This window comes from Paramormyrops kingsleyae, chromosome 15 (assembly GCF_048594095.1).
Source record: "Paramormyrops kingsleyae isolate MSU_618 chromosome 15, PKINGS_0.4, whole genome shotgun sequence".
NCBI lineage: Eukaryota > Metazoa > Chordata > Actinopteri > Osteoglossiformes > Mormyridae > Paramormyrops > Paramormyrops kingsleyae.
This window is the reverse complement of record NC_132811.1, coordinates 22,204,880-22,224,629: the sequence shown is the minus strand read 5'-3', so window position 1 is coordinate 22,224,629 and position 19,750 is coordinate 22,204,880. Positions and strand designations below refer to the sequence as shown.

The 19,750-nt window shown below is 42.2% G+C and overlaps 2 protein-coding genes across 8 annotated transcripts in view; one reads left to right on the top strand and one right to left on the bottom strand.

Moving 5' to 3' along the window:
- Nucleotides 1–4,060, bottom strand: part of nfia (nuclear factor I/A) — a 159,646-nt gene extending 155,586 nt beyond the window's left edge. For all 6 annotated transcript variants that reach the window (XM_023813232.2, XM_072699576.1, XM_072699583.1 and 3 more), the window contains exon 1: nucleotides 3,834–4,060. In XM_023813232.2, coding sequence (XP_023669000.1) covers nucleotides 3,834–3,929 — 96 coding nt within the window. In that variant the 5' untranslated portion in view covers nucleotides 3,930–4,060. The remainder of the gene's footprint in view (nucleotides 1–3,833) is intronic.
- Nucleotides 4,061–4,240: 180 nt separating this feature from the next.
- Nucleotides 4,241–19,750, top strand: part of frem1b (Fras1 related extracellular matrix 1b) — a 66,125-nt gene continuing 50,615 nt past the window's right edge. For both annotated transcript variants that reach the window (XM_023813221.2, XM_072699575.1), the window contains exons 1-2: nucleotides 4,241–4,716; nucleotides 12,272–12,327. The gene's annotated coding sequence lies outside the window, so the exon portion shown is untranslated. The remainder of the gene's footprint in view (nucleotides 4,717–12,271; nucleotides 12,328–19,750) is intronic.

Sequence of the window (19,750 nt, the reverse complement as noted above, 5' to 3'; positions counted from 1 at the left end):
CCATAAATGAAAACATCATGTTTCAATTTATCATTGTTATCAAAATTTATAACTAACACTATTTCATGAAAGTTTACAAATACAAGTATTTACAAATGCTGACAATTATTACTTGATACCTCACTGTAAAACTAATATTTAAAAAATGTGTGTTTGACACTCATCCAGACAGTCTCCTGGCCGTTTATCGGTACAGTAATTTAAAGAAACCAGTTTGAAGAAAAAACTGTTTCCACCCTGATGTGGGAGGTGTATGAATAAGGTCATTAATCAAAATGGTTCTTAAATGTAATACACCAGCAAACTTGTACAGATTTTATACAGATTGATAATCAGTTTTCATCATCTAATTCCCTGAGGTATGTGTCATGGGGGGGGGGGGGGGGAACTAGATAAAGAAATAAAGACAGTAAATAAATGGCATATATTTAAAAACATTAAAATGTAAATACGTACAAAAAATATCATATTCTCTTCCATATCATTCACAGTTCCTCTAATTTAGAGGCTTATAAATGCAGACAGGTAAGTTGTGTTTTAATGTTTGCTCCTAAAAGCAGCAGAGGCTAAAGTAAATGATTGGGGACATGAGATGTTCTGACAGGGAGCACAGGGGACGCTGAGTACGCTTGCTGGGATGGTGAAAATCACAGGGCTACTCGTAGCGGATGCGCGCTTCATGTCATGGTGAACTGGCTTGGGTGTGGTGTAAAGTATATCCAATATATCCTTCAGTACTGTACAAACACTGAATTGCTTTTAATTAATATATCTGTCCCATACTTTATTATTAATAGTCACACTTATAGATCAGAGTCTGTCATCATTCTGTATCTGCAGCATTCAGACCACAAGGCAGATGGAAACGTTTAGGAAAATTGTCCGTCTAATTAAAAATATGTAACAAAAATTTTTTAGAAAAACTAAAAAGTTTTCTTGCGAAACTGATAATATCTACAACTTCTAACTTTTTAAACTAAAGGTAGTCTTCGGTGATCTGTTACCAGAGGTCACCTTAAGGGCCCGTTTCTGTTGTTTGTGATTAGACTTGTCAGAAATTACTGAGAAGTTAAAGTAATTGCCTGAGTTCAAACATCTCCCAATGAAATTAAAAATAAAAAGATAAAATGTAGGTTTCATGTATGGAAACACACACAACTGATTTGTAACAGTAAAATGAATGAGAATGAATTCCAGTGCATTTTGTCTTTAAGGACAGAGTACTTCTGAAATTAATTTATTAGGAATAATAATCTGTATCAATGTTGTACTTTATGATAGCAAAATAGAAATGTAACGGTACCGTTATATAAAAGGTATTATACAGGAATTACATTAGCTGGATTGTAACTATACATAAAGTGTCAGACACATAATGGCACGTAGAAATAAAGATGTAACAAACGAAGATAATATTGTTTTTCAAAATGTTCAGTTTCAATAATTTTCAAAACGTACATTTTAATATATATGTAGAAATGTAGCTGGGTGTAGACAATAATTGGCTTTTAGTTTATTTAAAATCCTTGAAGTTGATTGGTAACTTTGTTCTAATTTTAAACACATTCAAGGCAGTAAAACAAAAAAATCCCTCTTTTTTGTTTCACTAAAGGTATGTTGTAAATGATGAATTAGTTATTAATAAATTTACAAATGAAGTGAGTCCTGATCATTTATTTAATACAGACCATTCATAAACCTATGAGGTTGTTTTCAAGCAGAAATTAAGGATCTGCCTTCTCTCATGCCCGACACACAAAAGAAAAATCTTATTAAGCAATTTATTAAGCAGAGATCTTTTGTTGTATATAATTACTCAGGCGGGTCAGGAATTGAGAGACAAATGTAATTAAAAAGCTCCGCAGTACTTACGTCACATTCAACACTACACCACACGCCTGAAGCAGCAGCACAGCGAGGAAATAATGCATTAAAATAAACCACTAATCCTGTGTCCAGTTAGCTATATACATCTTTCATGTCACTCAGGAAAAACACACACTCACGGCCACTTCGGGCTAATCCACAACAATGCTGTAGGCTATCTGAGGGGCCCGTTAATTTTGCATAAAGGAGCCGTCCGACTGAGGTGGCTGTCATTTCCAAATCCACACAGAGTCACAACCGAAAAGCACGGGTTCACGAAGTTCAACGGCCATCTGGTAGCCACGGTGACCCCTCCATGTAAATCGGACATTCTTGCCCTGCCTGTCTTCAGCGCACGGCCCTCAGGAGCAATGGGGATGGATTCCTAAGTGTCTCCGTCCCTGGTACCCATCAGAATCCCTGTAAAACCTGCATATGACTTGATTTTGATTCCAATATCTCCACTTTCCCTAAACCACCTCCCTCTGCACTTCTCTCCCATCGGTCAGAAAAAATGAATCCTTTTGGCGTTTTCCTCAGGACCCATCGACATCGGGCGCAGAAAGGAACAGCAGCAGTCCCCCCTCTGCTTTTCCCCTCTCCCCTTCACCGGTCCCCTAAACCACCGCATGGAATGCGTCTGAAGTAACAGCAGTGTCCTGACTGTGGAGGGGGCTGCATGGGGGGGGGACGGGGGGCTAGAGTGCCATTCTAAAGTTCACAGTCCCCTTACAGAGGAATAATGAAGCCATTGTCTTCTGGCTCAAACATCTCCTTTTATTCAAGCTGGCACAGAATCTGCTGGCAAAAGAAGAATAATATTTGCCACCCATCTCTCTAACCCCACCAAGAAATAATAATTGTTGTTATCATAACAGCAGCCACAGCAGCAATAATACCAGTAATAGTTATAATAATGCTCCATTAACGAGTCAGCAACTAATGAACACAGGGACACTGAAGTTTCAAAGTCCTTTCATCCCACCCGACTGGACTCATTTGTATTTGCTGGCCACAAAAGGCTATTGTGAGCCCCCTTTTCCCTCCTCACCCCTCCGTTAAATCCACAAGCTTCTCCCCGCTACTCTCCCCACTCTCCTCGTCGCCCCCATTTCGCCAAAGCGACGGGGATGTCAAAGGTTGTCTGGCCTCGATGACCGCAACAAGCAAGTTAATCTTCCCCGACGTCCCAGAGAATGCTTGCGTTTTTTTGCCCACGACCCCCCCAAATGCCCTGTTGCCCCCCCTCCGTGTTTTAATTGCAGCCATGGTGTGGTACATCCCGGCGACGGAGTGTGAGGCTCCGTGAGCTAGTTTTGGCCGAGAGCGTCCAGAGCGTGGAACAGGCTCATTGTAAACTAATGATGGCACTCCCGCTTGGACCGGACCTTACGCATTAAGAAATAACTTCTTTGGAAAGACGTTGCGACGAAAGTTTGCCTCAACTACCACAATCCGACAGCCTTGCTTTCCACTTTGCTTCATAGGTCAAGTTGTGAACGGTTAAAGAAATTTGACATCCACACTGTCGCATCTGGATGACTGAAAGAATTTTTCCCACGCTATCAATTTGTTTCTCCTGATAAAGTCGCACTAAAGTAAAAAAAAAAAAAAAAAAAAAAAAAACAAGCAAGAACCTATAAAAATATGGACAAGCAGACCACAAAGTGCATTTTTTTCTGGAAGTCTGAACTAAATGGACAAGAAAAAAAACACAAAAATGGACAAGTGTAACAAGACGGAACACTGATGGAGAAATCAACATGAGAGCGAAAAACAGCAAAACCAATTTAGCGGTTAATTATCTTGTGAAAGTGAAGTTGGAGAATGGAGCTGGAAAAAAAACAGAGAGGTTTTTGTGTCCTTTTCTGTGTACAAAAGAAGAGGGAGGGAAGGTTCTTTTGTAAAAAACTGGGAAAAGAAGGAGGAAGGCAAAAAAAAAACAGCATTGGTTGCTGCCAACTTACCATCCACCACGTCCTGGCCGAGATGTCGTAGCAGAGCTGCCATTTGATGGAGCCTTCCGAGGTTTTGACCGCCATTACTCTGTCAGCAAGCTTCATCTGATGCTAGCGCACTCACCGGAGATAAGACAACTAATTGAGAAAACATTTGCACTGGCATGTTGGGCAACATGTAGCCCGCTCCATACCATATGGAATCATGGGTAAAAAAAAAAAAAGGCTCCTTGACAATGAACCAATCTCACGCAGACCCCGTGGCAAGGTGAGTGGCAGTCATCTGCTCAGAGAGCGAGCTGTCTTTAAAAAAAAAACACACAGAATGATGAGCCCTGTTTCTTCCACATCACCGAGCACCCGAGGTCATTTTTTTCTCTCTCTCTTTAATTATGGCTTGTTCTTCATTACCATCATCATCACTACCACCCAGTTGACTTGGGCATGTATGAGTTCTCCCTCCTTTCTTTCTGTATTTTTTTTTGGGAGGGGGGGGAGCGGAGAGATTTAATAGGACAGAGTCAGGTAGGGGAGTAGGGGCAGCAGGCTAAAGCGCCATGGGCTAATAGCCTGAAATTTCTGTTGGACAGATGGAACTGCTTAAAGACTATCATGCAATGTTTTGTTTTGTATTCCTTACTCTGCAGCCCTGCTTCTCCCAGCCACTGTCTACTGTACCCAATACACTTTGACACAGAATAAAGTCAAATGCCTATATTATGTGAACACTGAGGGCTGGTTACTTTTGAAATCTTTTCTTCCCTGCAGCATTTTTTTAAATAATTGTTTTTTTTATGGATACCTTTGACTTGTGACGGGACTGAGACTTTCCTGCAGATGGTCTGAGGGTTATTTTGCCTCCCTTCGCCTTTGTCCTCTGTACGGTGGATAAGTAAGTGACCAAATTGCTCTGCTCCTCAATAATGTCCTTCAGGAAAGTGCGGCAGAATCCTGAGATTAAATGTGTCAGATTACAGCTAAATCCCTCAGTATCTGCACATATGATAACGATTTTCTATGCTTTCAGATTTACAGTAAAGGCTTTAAATATCAATTGTCAAATAAAAAGCGGATTAATATGATCTTGCAATTATTGTAGCAAATAAATTAAGAATATGTCAGTTAAGCTTGAGTTTTGGCTACAAGTCTTATTGTGCATTGAAGTGGACTACTGTAAAAATGCAAACTTCTGAAAAGATTATTTCTTTAGTATAAATATCACTGTTAAAAAGCATTCTTGGAACTGAACGGAATAATTCCTTGTGGGATCACCGTGACTTGACTGAGCTGGTAAGATCCTGAGCAGCTACCCAGACGATGTAACTTTCCTGTTGGCCCATACTTCCCTGACTTGTATTGTCTTCTGTCCTGGACGGTGGAACGCAACCGCTGCGTTTATGCAGGAGGTCAGAGCGCGCTGTCGCACACGGTGGGCAGCTCTCCGTGCAGCTCAGGTTCCCCGTACGGGTTAATGGCTGAGACGGGCAGGAGAGATCCAGACCCACCATCAAACAGTTCCCCCATTGTGGCAACAGCCACGGAATTTGATTCGGGCTAAGATATGGTTAGCGCTTGCTGGGTGGGGGGGTTAGGCGATGGGGTGTGCTGGTACCCCTAGTGCTGCGGCTCAATGTAAAGACCTTCCGCCTCTCAGACTGGGTTTAAAAGGAATCCAGATCTAGAAAATCCACTTGTTTGCCATGGGGGGAAAAATAACCTTCTAATTACTGCAGCCCATCCAGGAATTTAATTCAATAAGCATTCACTCCACCTCTCAGCTGTTTTTCTGAGTCTGTAAGAGAAAGGATAAAGGATTTTTTCCCGTTTTCTCTGTAAACATGTTTTTAATACAGTTGCAAATGACTGTTTTATACATGCACTTCAATTCAATGCAAAGCAGTAAAGTTTCTGCAAAACAATACATTAAGTTTAGGTTTAAGCTGGTGTTAAAAATAAAAACAGTTAAAAGGTTGATATACTGACAATTCACATAAAAGTGATACTATATGAACTAGCTTAAAATTATTTAGAATATTAAAACTGTACAATTTTACATTCAATCAAATAATCTGGTAAAGCTTTGGTGTGATTAAATGTGTGCATATAAGTGAAAAAGTGTATATACATAAAGGTGATGGATTATAGAAGTTTTTCATGTTTTGTGTTTTCATTTTTCCATGTATGTTAATGAGTGCAGAAAGTTCTGTTTAGAGGTTAAGTGACTGAGAAGATTTGTATTGTTAAAATATCGGTGCAGCGGGGAGGTGGGGATGCTGAGCGCCTGCCTGTCATGGGCCCCCAGTGAGTCGAGGACAATCACACACGCATGCACACAAACAAATGCCAGCACATTATAGGCTGAATGCATTTCTTTTGCAGCACAGTCACGATGTCAGATATTAGATACCGAGTAAAGGAAGACTAATTGTATTTGCTTAAATTATTACATTTCCTAAAATTCTGTTCTAAGAAATGATGTATGTTCTGTCCTTTAACTTAGCATTTTGAGACAAGTGGTGGTGAAAATTTAAGTGTATGTGTTTGGAGTGTTTGTATAAAAAAAATATGTTCTAAATTTTATTTTCAAAAGTTAAATATTTTATAATTTTTTACATCAAAAGATATGATTAAGAAAAACCAAGAATGCATTTATGTGTAAGTATGGTAAAGTTTAAAATAAATATTCTATATATAAAATTACAAAAAGTCACTACTCTGGTTTTGTTCAAATATGCTGTAGCTAATGCAATTTGATGCAATTCTTTGACTGTCCACTAGACGGCAGTATTATACGTATGTGTTTATTTTTGTAGATCCACTGAGCTTTAAACTAAAAACTGAGAGGGGAGCTATTATGCAATGAAGACAATGCATTATACTTGTCTGCTTGTGCATTTTCCATGATCACAGGCAATATCACATGTAGATGTCAGTTAACAGATATAAAGCAGTGTTTTGTGGTTTGAGCATACAGCGATCCTCCGCTATATCGCAGTTCAGGTATCGAGCCCCCGCTATATCGTGGATTTTACCCCAACGCATCACAGTTCTCTGCGAGGTGTGTACATGTATACATATTCATTACATATAATTATTATTATTATGTTGCTCATATCCTTAGGCCGACATCCACATATCATATGTGTTTACAAAGTGTGTTTTAATAAGTTTACGTGTGTTTGAACCATATGGGAGGAGTATTTTAAGCCTTAAACTATGAATTTTTTTTAATTTATATAGTCTTTCTATATCGTGGATTTTCACCTAACGCTGATGGGTCTGTAATGTAACTTCCGCGATAGGCGGGGATCACTGTACTTTCTACAGTTCTATTTTGTAGATATGAATGTCATGTGCTAATTTTTACCAGTGGCACAATACTAATTGTCAGTCACATATAGCCATGGGCCGACATTATGTTTAAATGCAGCTGTGCATGCTTAGATAATTCTTGAACAGTCTAAAACCTGCAAGACATTTACCACAGAAAAGCACACTTGCAATGCAAGATGAAATTTTGAAGCCCAGTGAGGAATCCATCCAGAAATGTGCTATCCAGCGTGTCCATAGCTCTGGAGCTGGCAACAGTCTGAACATGACCTCAGCAAAGCAACCACAGAGTAAACGGGACACCAGAACCCGCAGCACACTGCCGGCTGAAGCGTCAGCCATGGAAACAAGGGAGATTAGTTTCTGAAAATTACATCAAGCACCAACCCATCATAAGTTCAGATCACATTAGTCAAACAAATGCCTTGTGTCAAATATTGAATTCCAAGGTTAAGACTAAACCAGTGCGAACATACAAATTCAGAGAATCTCCCGTATAATCAGGAAGATGAAGAAAAAGGAAGTCTCCACATTTTTCCAATTTAACTTAAAATCCAATAACTTGGAGCAAGTGTACGCTCCAAAGTCACTTCCCCCGCTAACAGTAATTCCGAACGCTGAAGGAAACATGATTGTCAGCATCTGTTTTCCCTTTGGCTCCTTTGGAAACGCGGCTCTACCCTTTGGCAGGCAGCGGTGACCGTGTAGCGGCACTCAGCCCACTGGCAGGCAGGGTGGGGGTGGCGGCAGATATACTTCACCACTGTGAGGTCTCTGCAACTTTAGACATTCGTGGGGGTATCGGGGAGCCATGGAGGATGTGGGCGGTCTGGGGATCAAGCTCATCTAGACGTGAAAGGGGCTGCTGGTCCCCCCCCCCCATTTTAGAAGACATGCACTTCACAGGTGCAGCTGAAGGGTTTCGGCCACAATAGTCAGGGAGCCTTGCTCCTCACATAAACCACGATGCGCTCTCGCATATGCGGCGGCTGGTTTTTAAGTGCTCAATACACACTTTTGTACTTTGTATTGAAAGCTGAGCTCAACGGCACGTAACACGAGGGATCACTGAGGGTTAGCATCGACAAAACCCAGGAAGCTCCACTCCAAACAAGGCTGTTTGTTTTCATGCATTCTTCCTCTGTGATCATTGACAGATGCCTCCTTGTTCCAGGTTGTTGGGCTCCACAAGGAAATGCATGCAGCGATGTAAATATTTTCCCCCTCACATATATTTTTGTCAGTGCACTGATACAAAGGGTAAACAATGGCTGAACTTGAATCGCAGGAAGCGTCTGCCGACGTATCCAAGCTCTGTGAGGGATTCTTTCTGCCGTGGAAAGAATCAGCAGTGCTGCAGCAGTCGCCCAAGCAGTTTTTGCCACGATGCAATGGGGCCAAACATGTCGGGATGCTTTGTTTACCCAGTGTGGTGCTAGTTTGTTTGTTGGACCGCTCACTCTCGCTTCGCCGCAGCCCTTTCGGCGGAGCCGTGTTTCCCATCAGCCGAGCGCCGAGGAGGGTGCGGGGTGTGAGTCCTAATGGAGACCTGCTGCGTCCCCCCCCCAACCAAAGTTTGCCGCAGGATGTCGGCGGAAACCCTCCAATAAAGAACCTATTGTTTCACAGTCCCAAAGAAAAAAAACTAAAGTTAAAGGAAGAATTCACCTGATTTAAATCCAGGAAAAAATAGTAGGCCTTCTTGAAAAGCACATTTCCGAGACCGTGTGGATCTACGCGGTTCAAAACTGCTGCGTAAACACAAAGAAAAATGGCAGAATACCCTGCTTGAGTCTGAACTCTGTTCCTTTACTTCCTACATGCATAAAAAACAGACATTAGCATATTTATAAACTTACACCAGTCCCTATGATAGGCTGATTTCTATATTACTTATCCTAGGTTTTCAAGAATAATGCATATTAATATGCATTGACACAAACAAAATCAAATAACAAGAAGGATGTACCTTATTCGTTGGGAACAAATACATTACAAGGAGAGTTATCTGGGAAAATTAGGAAGGAGAGAAGTGGGAAAGGTTAATATATTCTTGTGGCGCATCCGACACACGGCGTCAGCGGTGTCACATTACATTACAGCCATCTGCTCTGAAAACATATTTTGTGTATTTTTGTTTTTTGTAATTCAGTGACAGTTTGTACGTGTGCCTACGCATGTGGATAGTTGTCCTACCAAACTGAATGTATAAAGTGCCAGCAGCAACCAGCCATACAGACCAGAGGGCTGCCAGAGACGGGGTTAGAATAGAAAGAGGGGAAATGGAGGGGGGGGGTAAATTTACCCATAAGGACCATCTGCCTCCCCACTGCTGACAGTGCCAAGATGTGCGGTCAACTGCTCTCCTACTCTGGAAGCGGAGAGCTCTTCTACCCTTCCTCTCCGCCTTGCATCACAATGCATTTCCGCCATTTTATTTTGGACATCCGGAGCCTCCGCTGCATCACATGACTGACATGCACCTCCGCTGGCGTGTGAGCCGGGTGGTCGCCATGGTAGCTGTGCTCGATTGTATGTCGCGGGATGTGTCACTTAGACTCCCAGATCAATAAAATACTTCACGTCATTAAAAACTTTACTAAAAGCAATAAATGGCTAGCTAATGAACGAAATGTCAGTTTGGTAAAGTTTAGTAGGTCCACCAACCTTCTATGCTATTGTTAGTTTCAAGCTGATAATATAAAAACAATTTTTTATGGGTCTACTGAATGAGAAGATAGAGGATTATTTTCACATGGTCTTACAATGTAATTGCTTAATGTCCATGAATGTTATTTAATGTAAACTGTGAAGTTGTAACTGATCCGATCTGCAGTTCTCTGGGTAAACAATACTGGGAATGCTCTGTATAAAATACGCTGGATTTAATTGAATTTCTTAAAGATGCTTGCACACAGTTAGAATGCAATACTTGTTGCGCCCTGGTGGTTGCTCTATAAAAGGTGTCCAGACCACAATGTGGTACGTTAAATGGCAAGAATTATCATCTTCCCCCTGAAAGAAGACAGAGCTCAGCTCACAGCACCCTGGTTGCTCTGAGATGTAGCCTCGGCCGTGGCGTCCATCCTGGCACATCAACACGAATCATGGGAGACTGTGTTGAGGGGCAGCTGTGACTTTCAGTGAGGAGTCCCACGTCAGCCGGCAGCAGACCCAACTGTGGTCTCCAGCCTTAATCCATCCACTTATCTGGGTTGCGTTTCGCCATTTTATGTTCAAGCGTAAACTTCAAACATGGTCCTTCATGTGTCAATATACAGTTCATCGAGCTCCATAATAATAAACAGTCACTTCTATATTAGCAAAACAAATAAAAGACTGGGTTTGTACCCCAGTAACTCAACAAAGCACAGTGCTGTCATGAGCAAATACTACAGATCGTTTTGTTCTTTTGACTGTGAGCCGTGAATACAGGTCTGCTTCACTGACCCTTTTCCTCATTTGACCTTGGTTTTTGGCACCTTCTATGGGTCGGAAACTCATGTGATTTAATTTCACCTTCTATTCAGCAGTTATAACCAGTCAGACCCAAGACTACATGTTTATGTCGGTGCATATTAACCTTTGGCTTGGAGTCCTTTTCAGAGATCTCATGGGACTTTGAGTTTCTGTTAGGATATAAATGGGGAAATGGCAGATGTAGGATATTGCTACAAAGGCTTTACACGTCTGAATGTCTCGGTTGGGAACTGGTTGACGGTGACTGACTGCTGATTTCTGAAAGTCTCGATCTACCTCATCTGGTGATTACTTAATTCCACTGCAAATGAAAGCCTTTTGTTGCGTTCTGTTCTTGGCCTTCAAGGCCAAAATGGAATATTATACCATAACAAAATTGAAAATACAGAATCATTATTTTTTTTGTACTGCCTTCAACATAAAATGTAGGCTGCAATGAGGGAAACTGTTTTCAGTGATGATTTTGTACTTCTAAATGCTACAACTTTGTCCACTGGTGAGAGAGGTGTGCTGGCAAGGTACCATTTCAAGCAGAGCTAAAAAAAAACACATTTTGGCTTCACAAAAGCGGAGAAACCTCAAGCCAATAACACCAAACTGGCAGCCTCCAGCTTCCTTTCCATACATGAGATTTTAGCAGGATTACGCTCAGGAAATGGGCCGACTGTTTCGAAGACTTATTTTATTTCTATTCTGTGCTAAGTAAACAGCAACACTGCTGGCAGCCAAGTGTTGGAAAAACGTGCCAAATCCCAGGAAAGCAACACAGTTTGAGTATGGAGCTGCATGAATAGTCGTACTTAGGGAACACACATGTGTAGCAAAGTCTTATTAAACAAATTGTCACACTATATACAGCTTAGCAGTCAATGGAGAAAAATTCTCCTGAATTCACCTACTGTAGATACTAAATATGTCTGAGTTTGATTTATGGGATGGACACCATGTGCTATGTGTATTTTTTGTGAGCCTTTAATTATATGTACTCCTAATAAATTAATGAAATAGCTATAATTCTGTTTTACTGGAAACTGTGGGGTCATGGATACCTGTCCTGGCGTGGGGGGGGGGGGGGGGGGGCAGGTGTGATGCATTGTGGTACTATGAGCCGCTCTTAAAGAGCTAAAGGTCTCCCACGTTACCGCTTTATGTAAACATGCAGTTTGTGCTTTTGGTCAGTGGCTGAAGCTTAAGTGAGCCAAGGTTGCAATACATCTGTTAGGAAAGGGTGCTTCTTCCATGGTACCGGCTTGTTACAGAAACCTTGTAGAGAAATGAGCGTTTCTATGAGTGTATAAGTGTTTTCAGACCGTATACTCAGCAGTAGTGTCTGCTTCAAGGTTGCAGTTTCCCTCAAAATTTTAGCTACGGATCTGCATGTGTACCTTAATGGAAAAATGAACACAGATATATTTGTTTTAAAGTTATGTATTCATCCACTCATCAATTCATCCACTTTATAAGCCTATAAAAAATATTTATATAAGAATTTACAATATCAGATCACATTTATTTTACAGAACAGGACAGAAATGAGGGAAAATGAACAAATCCTACATTGAAGGAATTTCTTGCTGATAGCACAGTGTTCCGAAATGAGGACAGTGACCGATTTTGTCTTGTGTTTTTTCCTCTAGGAATTCCTTCCTTTGAAGAAAAGAGTGATTTAAAACAGGAAAAACAGACAGGAAAGGTAGGAAACTGGATGAGGTGTAAGTCGGTATCCGCGGTAACGGAAATAATTAGGACACTAAATGGCTCCTTTAACGAACAGAGTCAATATTTGAATGTATGTGATTTTAAGAGGGGAGAGGATCTTAAATTTCTTTCCTCACACAATTGGCCCATTGTTGTGACTACGGATTAGTGACTGAAACCGAACTTCACAAAACCCCAGAGTCCCCAGGGTCGGTTACCTGAAAGATGCCATTTGTACATTTTTCGTAAGGGAAATCTCTCTCAGGGATATCTCCCATGGCTGCCCATTCTCGCAGACTTTGATCCGCTGATTTAAAATGATGGGGGACATTAAACAGATCAAATTATCCTACCTTTTAGGGTGACAGAATGAAAATGTGTATTCGAGGAGATTTAGAATAAGCTAAACAGATTTGTTTTTACAGCTAAAAACACCTTGATTTTGCCAATGTAAATAGGAAAAATATGTGCAATGTAAAGCTTGGCTTGTTGTCTGATAAATGTCCCATGAGCTTGAAAAAGTTTATTCATCCTATAGGCACTTAAAGGTTCAACAATGAGTGTCCTCAAACCCCGCGGCTCTAATTCTGCTCCAGAAAGAAAACTCACCTAAGTTCAGGCTGAGGCCAGGTGATGAATGGAGACGTTAATTGGGAAATAACATTATAGGTGAATGGCGAGGTGTGGATTTGGCAGCGGGCCTGGTCGACAAGACAACATGCTGAAAAGAAAAATGGCCTCAAGTGAGGGATAAACGGGGGGGTTACATGTAGGAGGCGGTGGGACAGGGACATGGAGGACGGGCGGAGATCTGAAGGTGAGATCGCCTCCTAAACTGACTCAGAGGGAAGCTAAGAGGTTATGGTTACTAAAGCAGAGAGTCTCTGGCATGCTGGGAGTGTGGCACACTGACAGTGTGTCCATGATACGCACTTTAAAGTGTCCAAACCAGCATGGTTTCCTCTGGGACACTGGTTGGCCAATAAATTATGTCATGTGGAGAGAAAGGTCCAGACCGAGATGGAAGGTGCTTAGTTGATTTATCCATTTTCACACTTTTCTTTTTAATCATGCTAATTAATTATGCATCTGTTTTCCATAACCACTTATCCTGTACAGGATCATGGGGGGGGGGGGGCTGGACGGGATGCACACGCGCACACACACCGACACACACACACACGCACATGTCAGGTAAACATATTTTTATGGGGACTGCTCATTCATTTATATGGGAAAAATACTAACTATGACCCCTTAACCCCCTTAACCCCCACCCTGCCCTAACCATAACCATAACCATAACCATAAGCAACCAAGCAAAATGCAAGAGTTTTTGCATTTTTAGTTTTTTCATTGCAGTCACAGATTTTTATTAAATTGAGTTTTCCCTTATGAGGACCTGGAAACTGGTCCCCATAAGGGAAAAAAGGGGGTATTCATCACGTCGTGGGGACATTGTGTCCCCATAAGGTAAAGTATACCTGCTCACAAACACATACACACACAGATATGCACACACACAAACACATACACACATATACACACAGACACACGCACACACAGACACACACAAAACCACAAGGGGCACATTAGAGACACCAGTTCACCAAACTGCATGTTTTTGGAAAGACACCCACAGAGACACTCGGGCCAGCAGAACTGGGGGCAGGAATGGAAGCCACGACTCTGGAGGTTTTGCCGTACTGTGCTGGGTACGGCTTTGTGTGTCAGCATTAAGCATCCTTAGCTCCTAAATTAAGAGGCCCTAAGAGAGTATGACACATAGAGCTGGGAATGGTCATCGGGTAGCATGAGGACCCCCTGAGAAGTGATAACTGTCATCTGGGCACCGTGTGTTGCAACAGCGCCACCTGCTGATGAGGACAGAGTGGCTGCACTGTGGTCCCTTTGCTGCAGCTTAGCATAATTAATCTGGTCGGCACACGATGAGGCTCAGCACCCCCGACCCATCTGCCTCCATGAATCCTGTCCTCCTGCTAACAGCCTTTGCGTGGACTCCGCTGTGCAGTGACCAGACATGCTGAGCCAGGCCTCCCAACCTGATCATTATAATTATCATATTATCATATGCTGAATGATTCACCCTGTCTCATCGTTACCATAATAATGACATTTACTCATTTGAATGAAGCATGTATCCTATTTCGGAACAAATGTGTGTAAAGGTGGGGTGGCGCCCCATCCTGGGTTGTTCCCTGCCTTGCGCCTGTAGCCTCCCGCAAAAGGCTTCAGACCCCCCCGCAACTCTGAATGGGACAAGCGGTTACGAAAAATAGATGGATGGATGGATGTGTGTAAAGGGACACATACTCCTGGGCTGCCAGCAGGATACTCGCATGTAAAGTAAGTGATGATTAAAACCATCCAACTGCATCAGTGACCTCACACATGCACAGAAGACCGTCATGGCAGCTGCCGGTGGACAGATGCCATTGTTCATGTAGGTTGGGTAACGTTTGCAAATGACTGCTTCGTTTGCTTTCTTGCTAGCCGCATGTCAGGAAGTCATGGGCTGTCTCTGTGTCCGACGGATCATGGCATGACTGAAGAAGAAACAGGCAGGAGGAACCTTCAAACACAGGCGCATGCAGAAGCCCTCCTGTCACTGGTAGCAGAATCAAAGCAACGGCTAGACATGCCAGGATCTCCATTCGTAGCCAACACGAAGGCTAGATTTCTCTGAAATTCACTTAGAGTGCGAATCAAACTGTAAAGTATACCAACATAAAAATCTTTATTGTGAATTTTACTGGAGAAACATTACAGATTTTTTTGGGTGGGAAAGCTGTGTAGAGACATATGTTCACCAAACCCCAGCAGATGTCCCTCTCAGAGCTCCAACGCGTGTAGCCTATTCAACCTGCGGCAAACGGGGGGGAATGCTCGATGTGTGTCCGCGGGTGTGCGTACGTGTGCATGTGGGTGCTAACACGCATCGTCTGGTCTGTAGGACAGAGACATTACCAGCAGGGACAACCAATTCATTGTCTTAGTGCCTTGTCCCATTCTTTGTAAAATCCATGAGCGAGACTGAAGGAGGAAGAGCCAGAGGAGAGGGGGGAAAAAACAAAAAGTGATGCCATCTGCAGCACGTTTTGCGCTTGGCATCCTGTCCTCGCACTCTTTCTTTCTAGCGAGCTGAGATTAACAGACATGCAGGGCAGCTTGGCGGCGTCGCAGGCCCAGAGCGGCAGCCTCCCGCGAGACGGAATTAGGAAGCCGCTGCATGTGGTGATACCGGTATCGCGCAACAGAACACCTTTCACGGCCCACACCCACGGGCCCGAGTGACTCCCAGAACTGCAAGACATGGGGAACAGGCAAGGGATGAGCAAGTCTGAACATCTGTGGGGGGGGGGGGCACAGACGGGTGCAGGAAAATACCCCCAAGCGAGATTCTTCCCTGGGTGCAGGACATATAGGAGCAGCAGCCTGAAAGATGGCTTGGCTCTGACCCAGCAGACCTGGGCATTGCCTCAGAGCCTGGATGTCTCCCCAGAGGCCCTCGAGTCCCATGACCCAGTGGTGACTGCTGGAATGGGCCAGACCTGGGAGACGAGGCCAGAGCATAATGACAGGCACCGTTGGCCCAAACCCTGGAAACGCAATCCTCTCGATTCCCATTTCTCGGCCAGGTCTTGGATCACCCTGTTAAAATATTAACCTGTGATGTCATGGGTCCGGATTAACTGTAACACTGGAACCTTCACCCTTGTGGGTCAGGGGGGTCATCAAAGTGATTGTGACCATCCATGGGTAGTGGAAGCAGGCTTCTGACAGCAGATTTTGTAGTAGTTGACCAACGTGAAGCAGGCAGGGGTTTTCATTGTTTAGGGAGGGAGAAGATTAGCAAGAATGATCACAAAAGCATTTACTGTACCATATGCAAAGTGGGATTTACTCTTTAACAAAGAGTAACAATAACCTTAAGGCTTCCATAAAATGCATTTTTTATTCTCAAATTGTTCTTTGGTGCCTACATAGAAGGTCTGTGAATTTGATTTGGTCAAAAAATGTCCAGAAGTGGTTTTACAGGCCCATTTATATCCCTATAATTTGGCCCTCAAATGTTTTCCCTTATTTTGTGGGCTCCTTAATATATTCATGAGCTCTGCTCTGATTGGCTCATTTACAGGAAGGCACTTTACTGGCTCACACAGAACCAACATACACTGCCTGGCTAAAAAAAAATTCGCCATTTGAATTTATATCAGCAAATGCTTAAGAGGCAATGACTGGATCATTATTACAGCTCAGCTACGTTATGCAGCAATAAAGTGAAGTCAGCTGAGTACCTGAATCTACTGAATGGCCAGGTTACACCTCCATCCATCATCAATGGATTTTTTTCTTCCCTGTTGGCATGGGCATATTCCAGGACAAGGATGCCAATATTCATTGGGTTCGAATTGTCAAAGAGTGGTTCAGGGAGCATGAGGAATCATTTTCACGCATGACTTGGTCACCACAGAGTTGTGACCTTAAGCTCATTGAAGGTCTTTGGGATGTGCTGAAGGAGGTTTTATGGAGGTTCAACTCACTTGTCAATACAGGATCTTGGTGAAAAATTAATGCAAATCTGGATGAAAATAAAGGGTGAGATGTTGCTTAATCCTGTGTAAACAATGCCATGACAAATGTGCGCCATAATCAAAGCTAAAGGCGGCCCAATGAAAAATTCAAATAGCGACTGTTTTTTTGGCCGGGCAGTGAAGATCATTACAGGTGAGGCGAAAAAATCCGTTTCACTTCCTTCTTTTATGTATCCAGGAATTATTTTTCAAAGACAGAACAACAGTTTTTGAGATCCATGATGCATCATTTCCATGTACTGAACACTTCTTTTCCAACTATGCCAAGTTAAAGTCATATTTTCATTCCAAAGCACCTCAAAAATGAAGGGGACTGAGAGGGATAGTTTTTCATTGCTGAAACATTAACTGCAAAACACGAACTCTCCTTCCTTCTTGATACAGCTGATACAGTGTGTTTAGGATTGATAGCAGAGAAGGTCCAGAGCACAGTGTTTGATGACAGATGCCCTTTCACATTCAAAACCTCAACAAGCTCAAAATAGGGTTAGACTGAAGAGGACTCTGACCGCCCATCCTTCAACAGGTCACCTATAAAAATAAACACAGAAAACATGCGCATTGTTAAGCATCAATTTTGTAGCAAGTAAACTCAGTACATGTTGCTTGTTCTACTGGTTGCCATTGATTTGCTTGTTATTTTGGGTTATTTTTATATACAGTGGATATAAAAAAGTGTACACACCCCCTGTTAAAATGCCAGGTTTTTGTGATGCAAAAAATGACACCAGGATAAATAATTTCAACACGTTTCCCACCTTTAATGTGACCTATAACCTGTACAATTCAATTGAAAAACAAACAAATCTGTTAGGGGGAAAAATATAAAAAATAAAAAACAAATGATAAACTTGTTGCATAAGTGTGCACCCGCTTAAGCTTTGTTAAAGCACCTTTTGATTTAATTACAGCATTCAGTCTGGAGTCCATCAGCATGCCACATCTTCACTTGGCAATATTTGCAGACTATTCCTTGCTAAAGCGCTCCAAATATCTCCGATTGCGAGGACATCTCCTGTGCACAGCCCTGCTCAGGTCACCCACAGATAATCAGTTGGATTTAGGTCTAGGCTCTGATTGGGCTTTTCCAAAACTTTAATTTTCTCCTGGTGAAGCCATTGTTTTGTTGATTTGGATGTATGCTTGGGGTCATTGTCGTGATGAAAGGTGAAATTCCTCTTCATCCTCAGCTTTCTAGCAGACACCTGGAGATTTTTGGTGAAAAATTAGTATTTGGAACTGTGCATAATTCCCTTCAGCTGAAGATAAACGACCCCAAAGCATGATGCTGCCATCATCATGCTTCACCGTGGGTGTGGTGTTCTTTTGGTGATGCACCGTGTTGTTTTTGCACCAAACATACCTTTTGGAATTGTGGCCAAAAGGTTCAATCTTGGTTTCATCATAACCAAAACACATTTTCCCACAGGCTTTTGGGAGACATTTGATGTATTTTTTGGCAAAATTTAGCCTGACCTTGATATTTTTCTTTGTAAGAAAAGGTCTCCGTCTTGTGACCCTACCCCATAGTCCAGACATATGGAGAATACAGGAGATTGTTGTCACATGTAGTACACAACCAGAACTGTACTTACCAAAAATTCCTGCAGCTCCTTCAGTGTTGCTATATGTCTCTTGGCAGCTTCCCTGACCAGTTTTCATCTCGTCTTTTCATAGATTTTGTAGCGACGCCCAGTTCTCGGTAACGTCATTGTTGTCCCATATTTTCTCCACTTCTTGATAACTGCCTTTACTCTGTTCCATGGTATATCTAATGTTGTGGAAATGTTTTGTACCCTTTTCCTGACTGATACCTTTCAGCAATGAGATCCCTTTGATGCTTTGTGAGCTCTCTGCAAACCATGGCTTTTGCTATAGGATGCAACTGAGTAAATGTCAGGAAATTCCTACTAGGACAGTGAACTTCATTTGGAGTTAATTACAGTCACTTTAATTGATGGCAGGTTTGTCAAAAACAGTAAATGCTGCAATTAAATCAAAAGGTGCATCAACAAAGTATTACTTTAAGGGTGTGCACACTTATGCAACCAGCTTACTTACTAAATTTTTTTCATTTTTTGTATTTTTCAGATTTGTTTGTTTTTCAATTGAACTGTACCGGTTATACGTCACATTAAAGGTGGGAAAAGTTTTGAAATTATTTACTGTGTCCTCATTTTTTTACATCACAAAAACCTTTAAAAAAATTTAACAGGGGTGTGTCCACTTTTTATATCAACGGTAATAATATGCAGCCTGTATTGTGTTTCATGTTTATCCCACTGTGTCAAATAATCCTGATTATGGGGCATGGTTCCCATGCCATCCCAGAGCCTCAATTGGACTGGATACTGGATCAAAGTCATGAGAAGTTCAGCTCAGAAACTGCTGTCCTCCAGGTGGATTCCTTCCAGGGAAAGCTCTTTAGAATACTGCATGGTGGAGGAAATGGCTTTCGATAGGCTCATGAAGGAGGGTCAGGTGACCAAGGTGATTGGAGTCTCCTGTTCCTTGTTCTCTGTGTTGCAGATAAATCACAGTGCGTCTCCTTTCCCCTCTCAGTTACCTGCATCGCATACTCTCAGGAGTCAAAGGTGATATTTAGTCTTCTTTGTCAGCATGGATCCTTTCATTTTCATTTTTAACGTTTGTGTTGCGTTGATCCCTTCAAAGTCTCATTCTTCTTACACATGACTCTCTCTACAGTAATACGCCTTTTTTTCTTGATTGCATCGTATACCTCATACCACCACCTACACAAAAACTCATCGTACTTTTCATACTTGGCAAATCATTCTGATT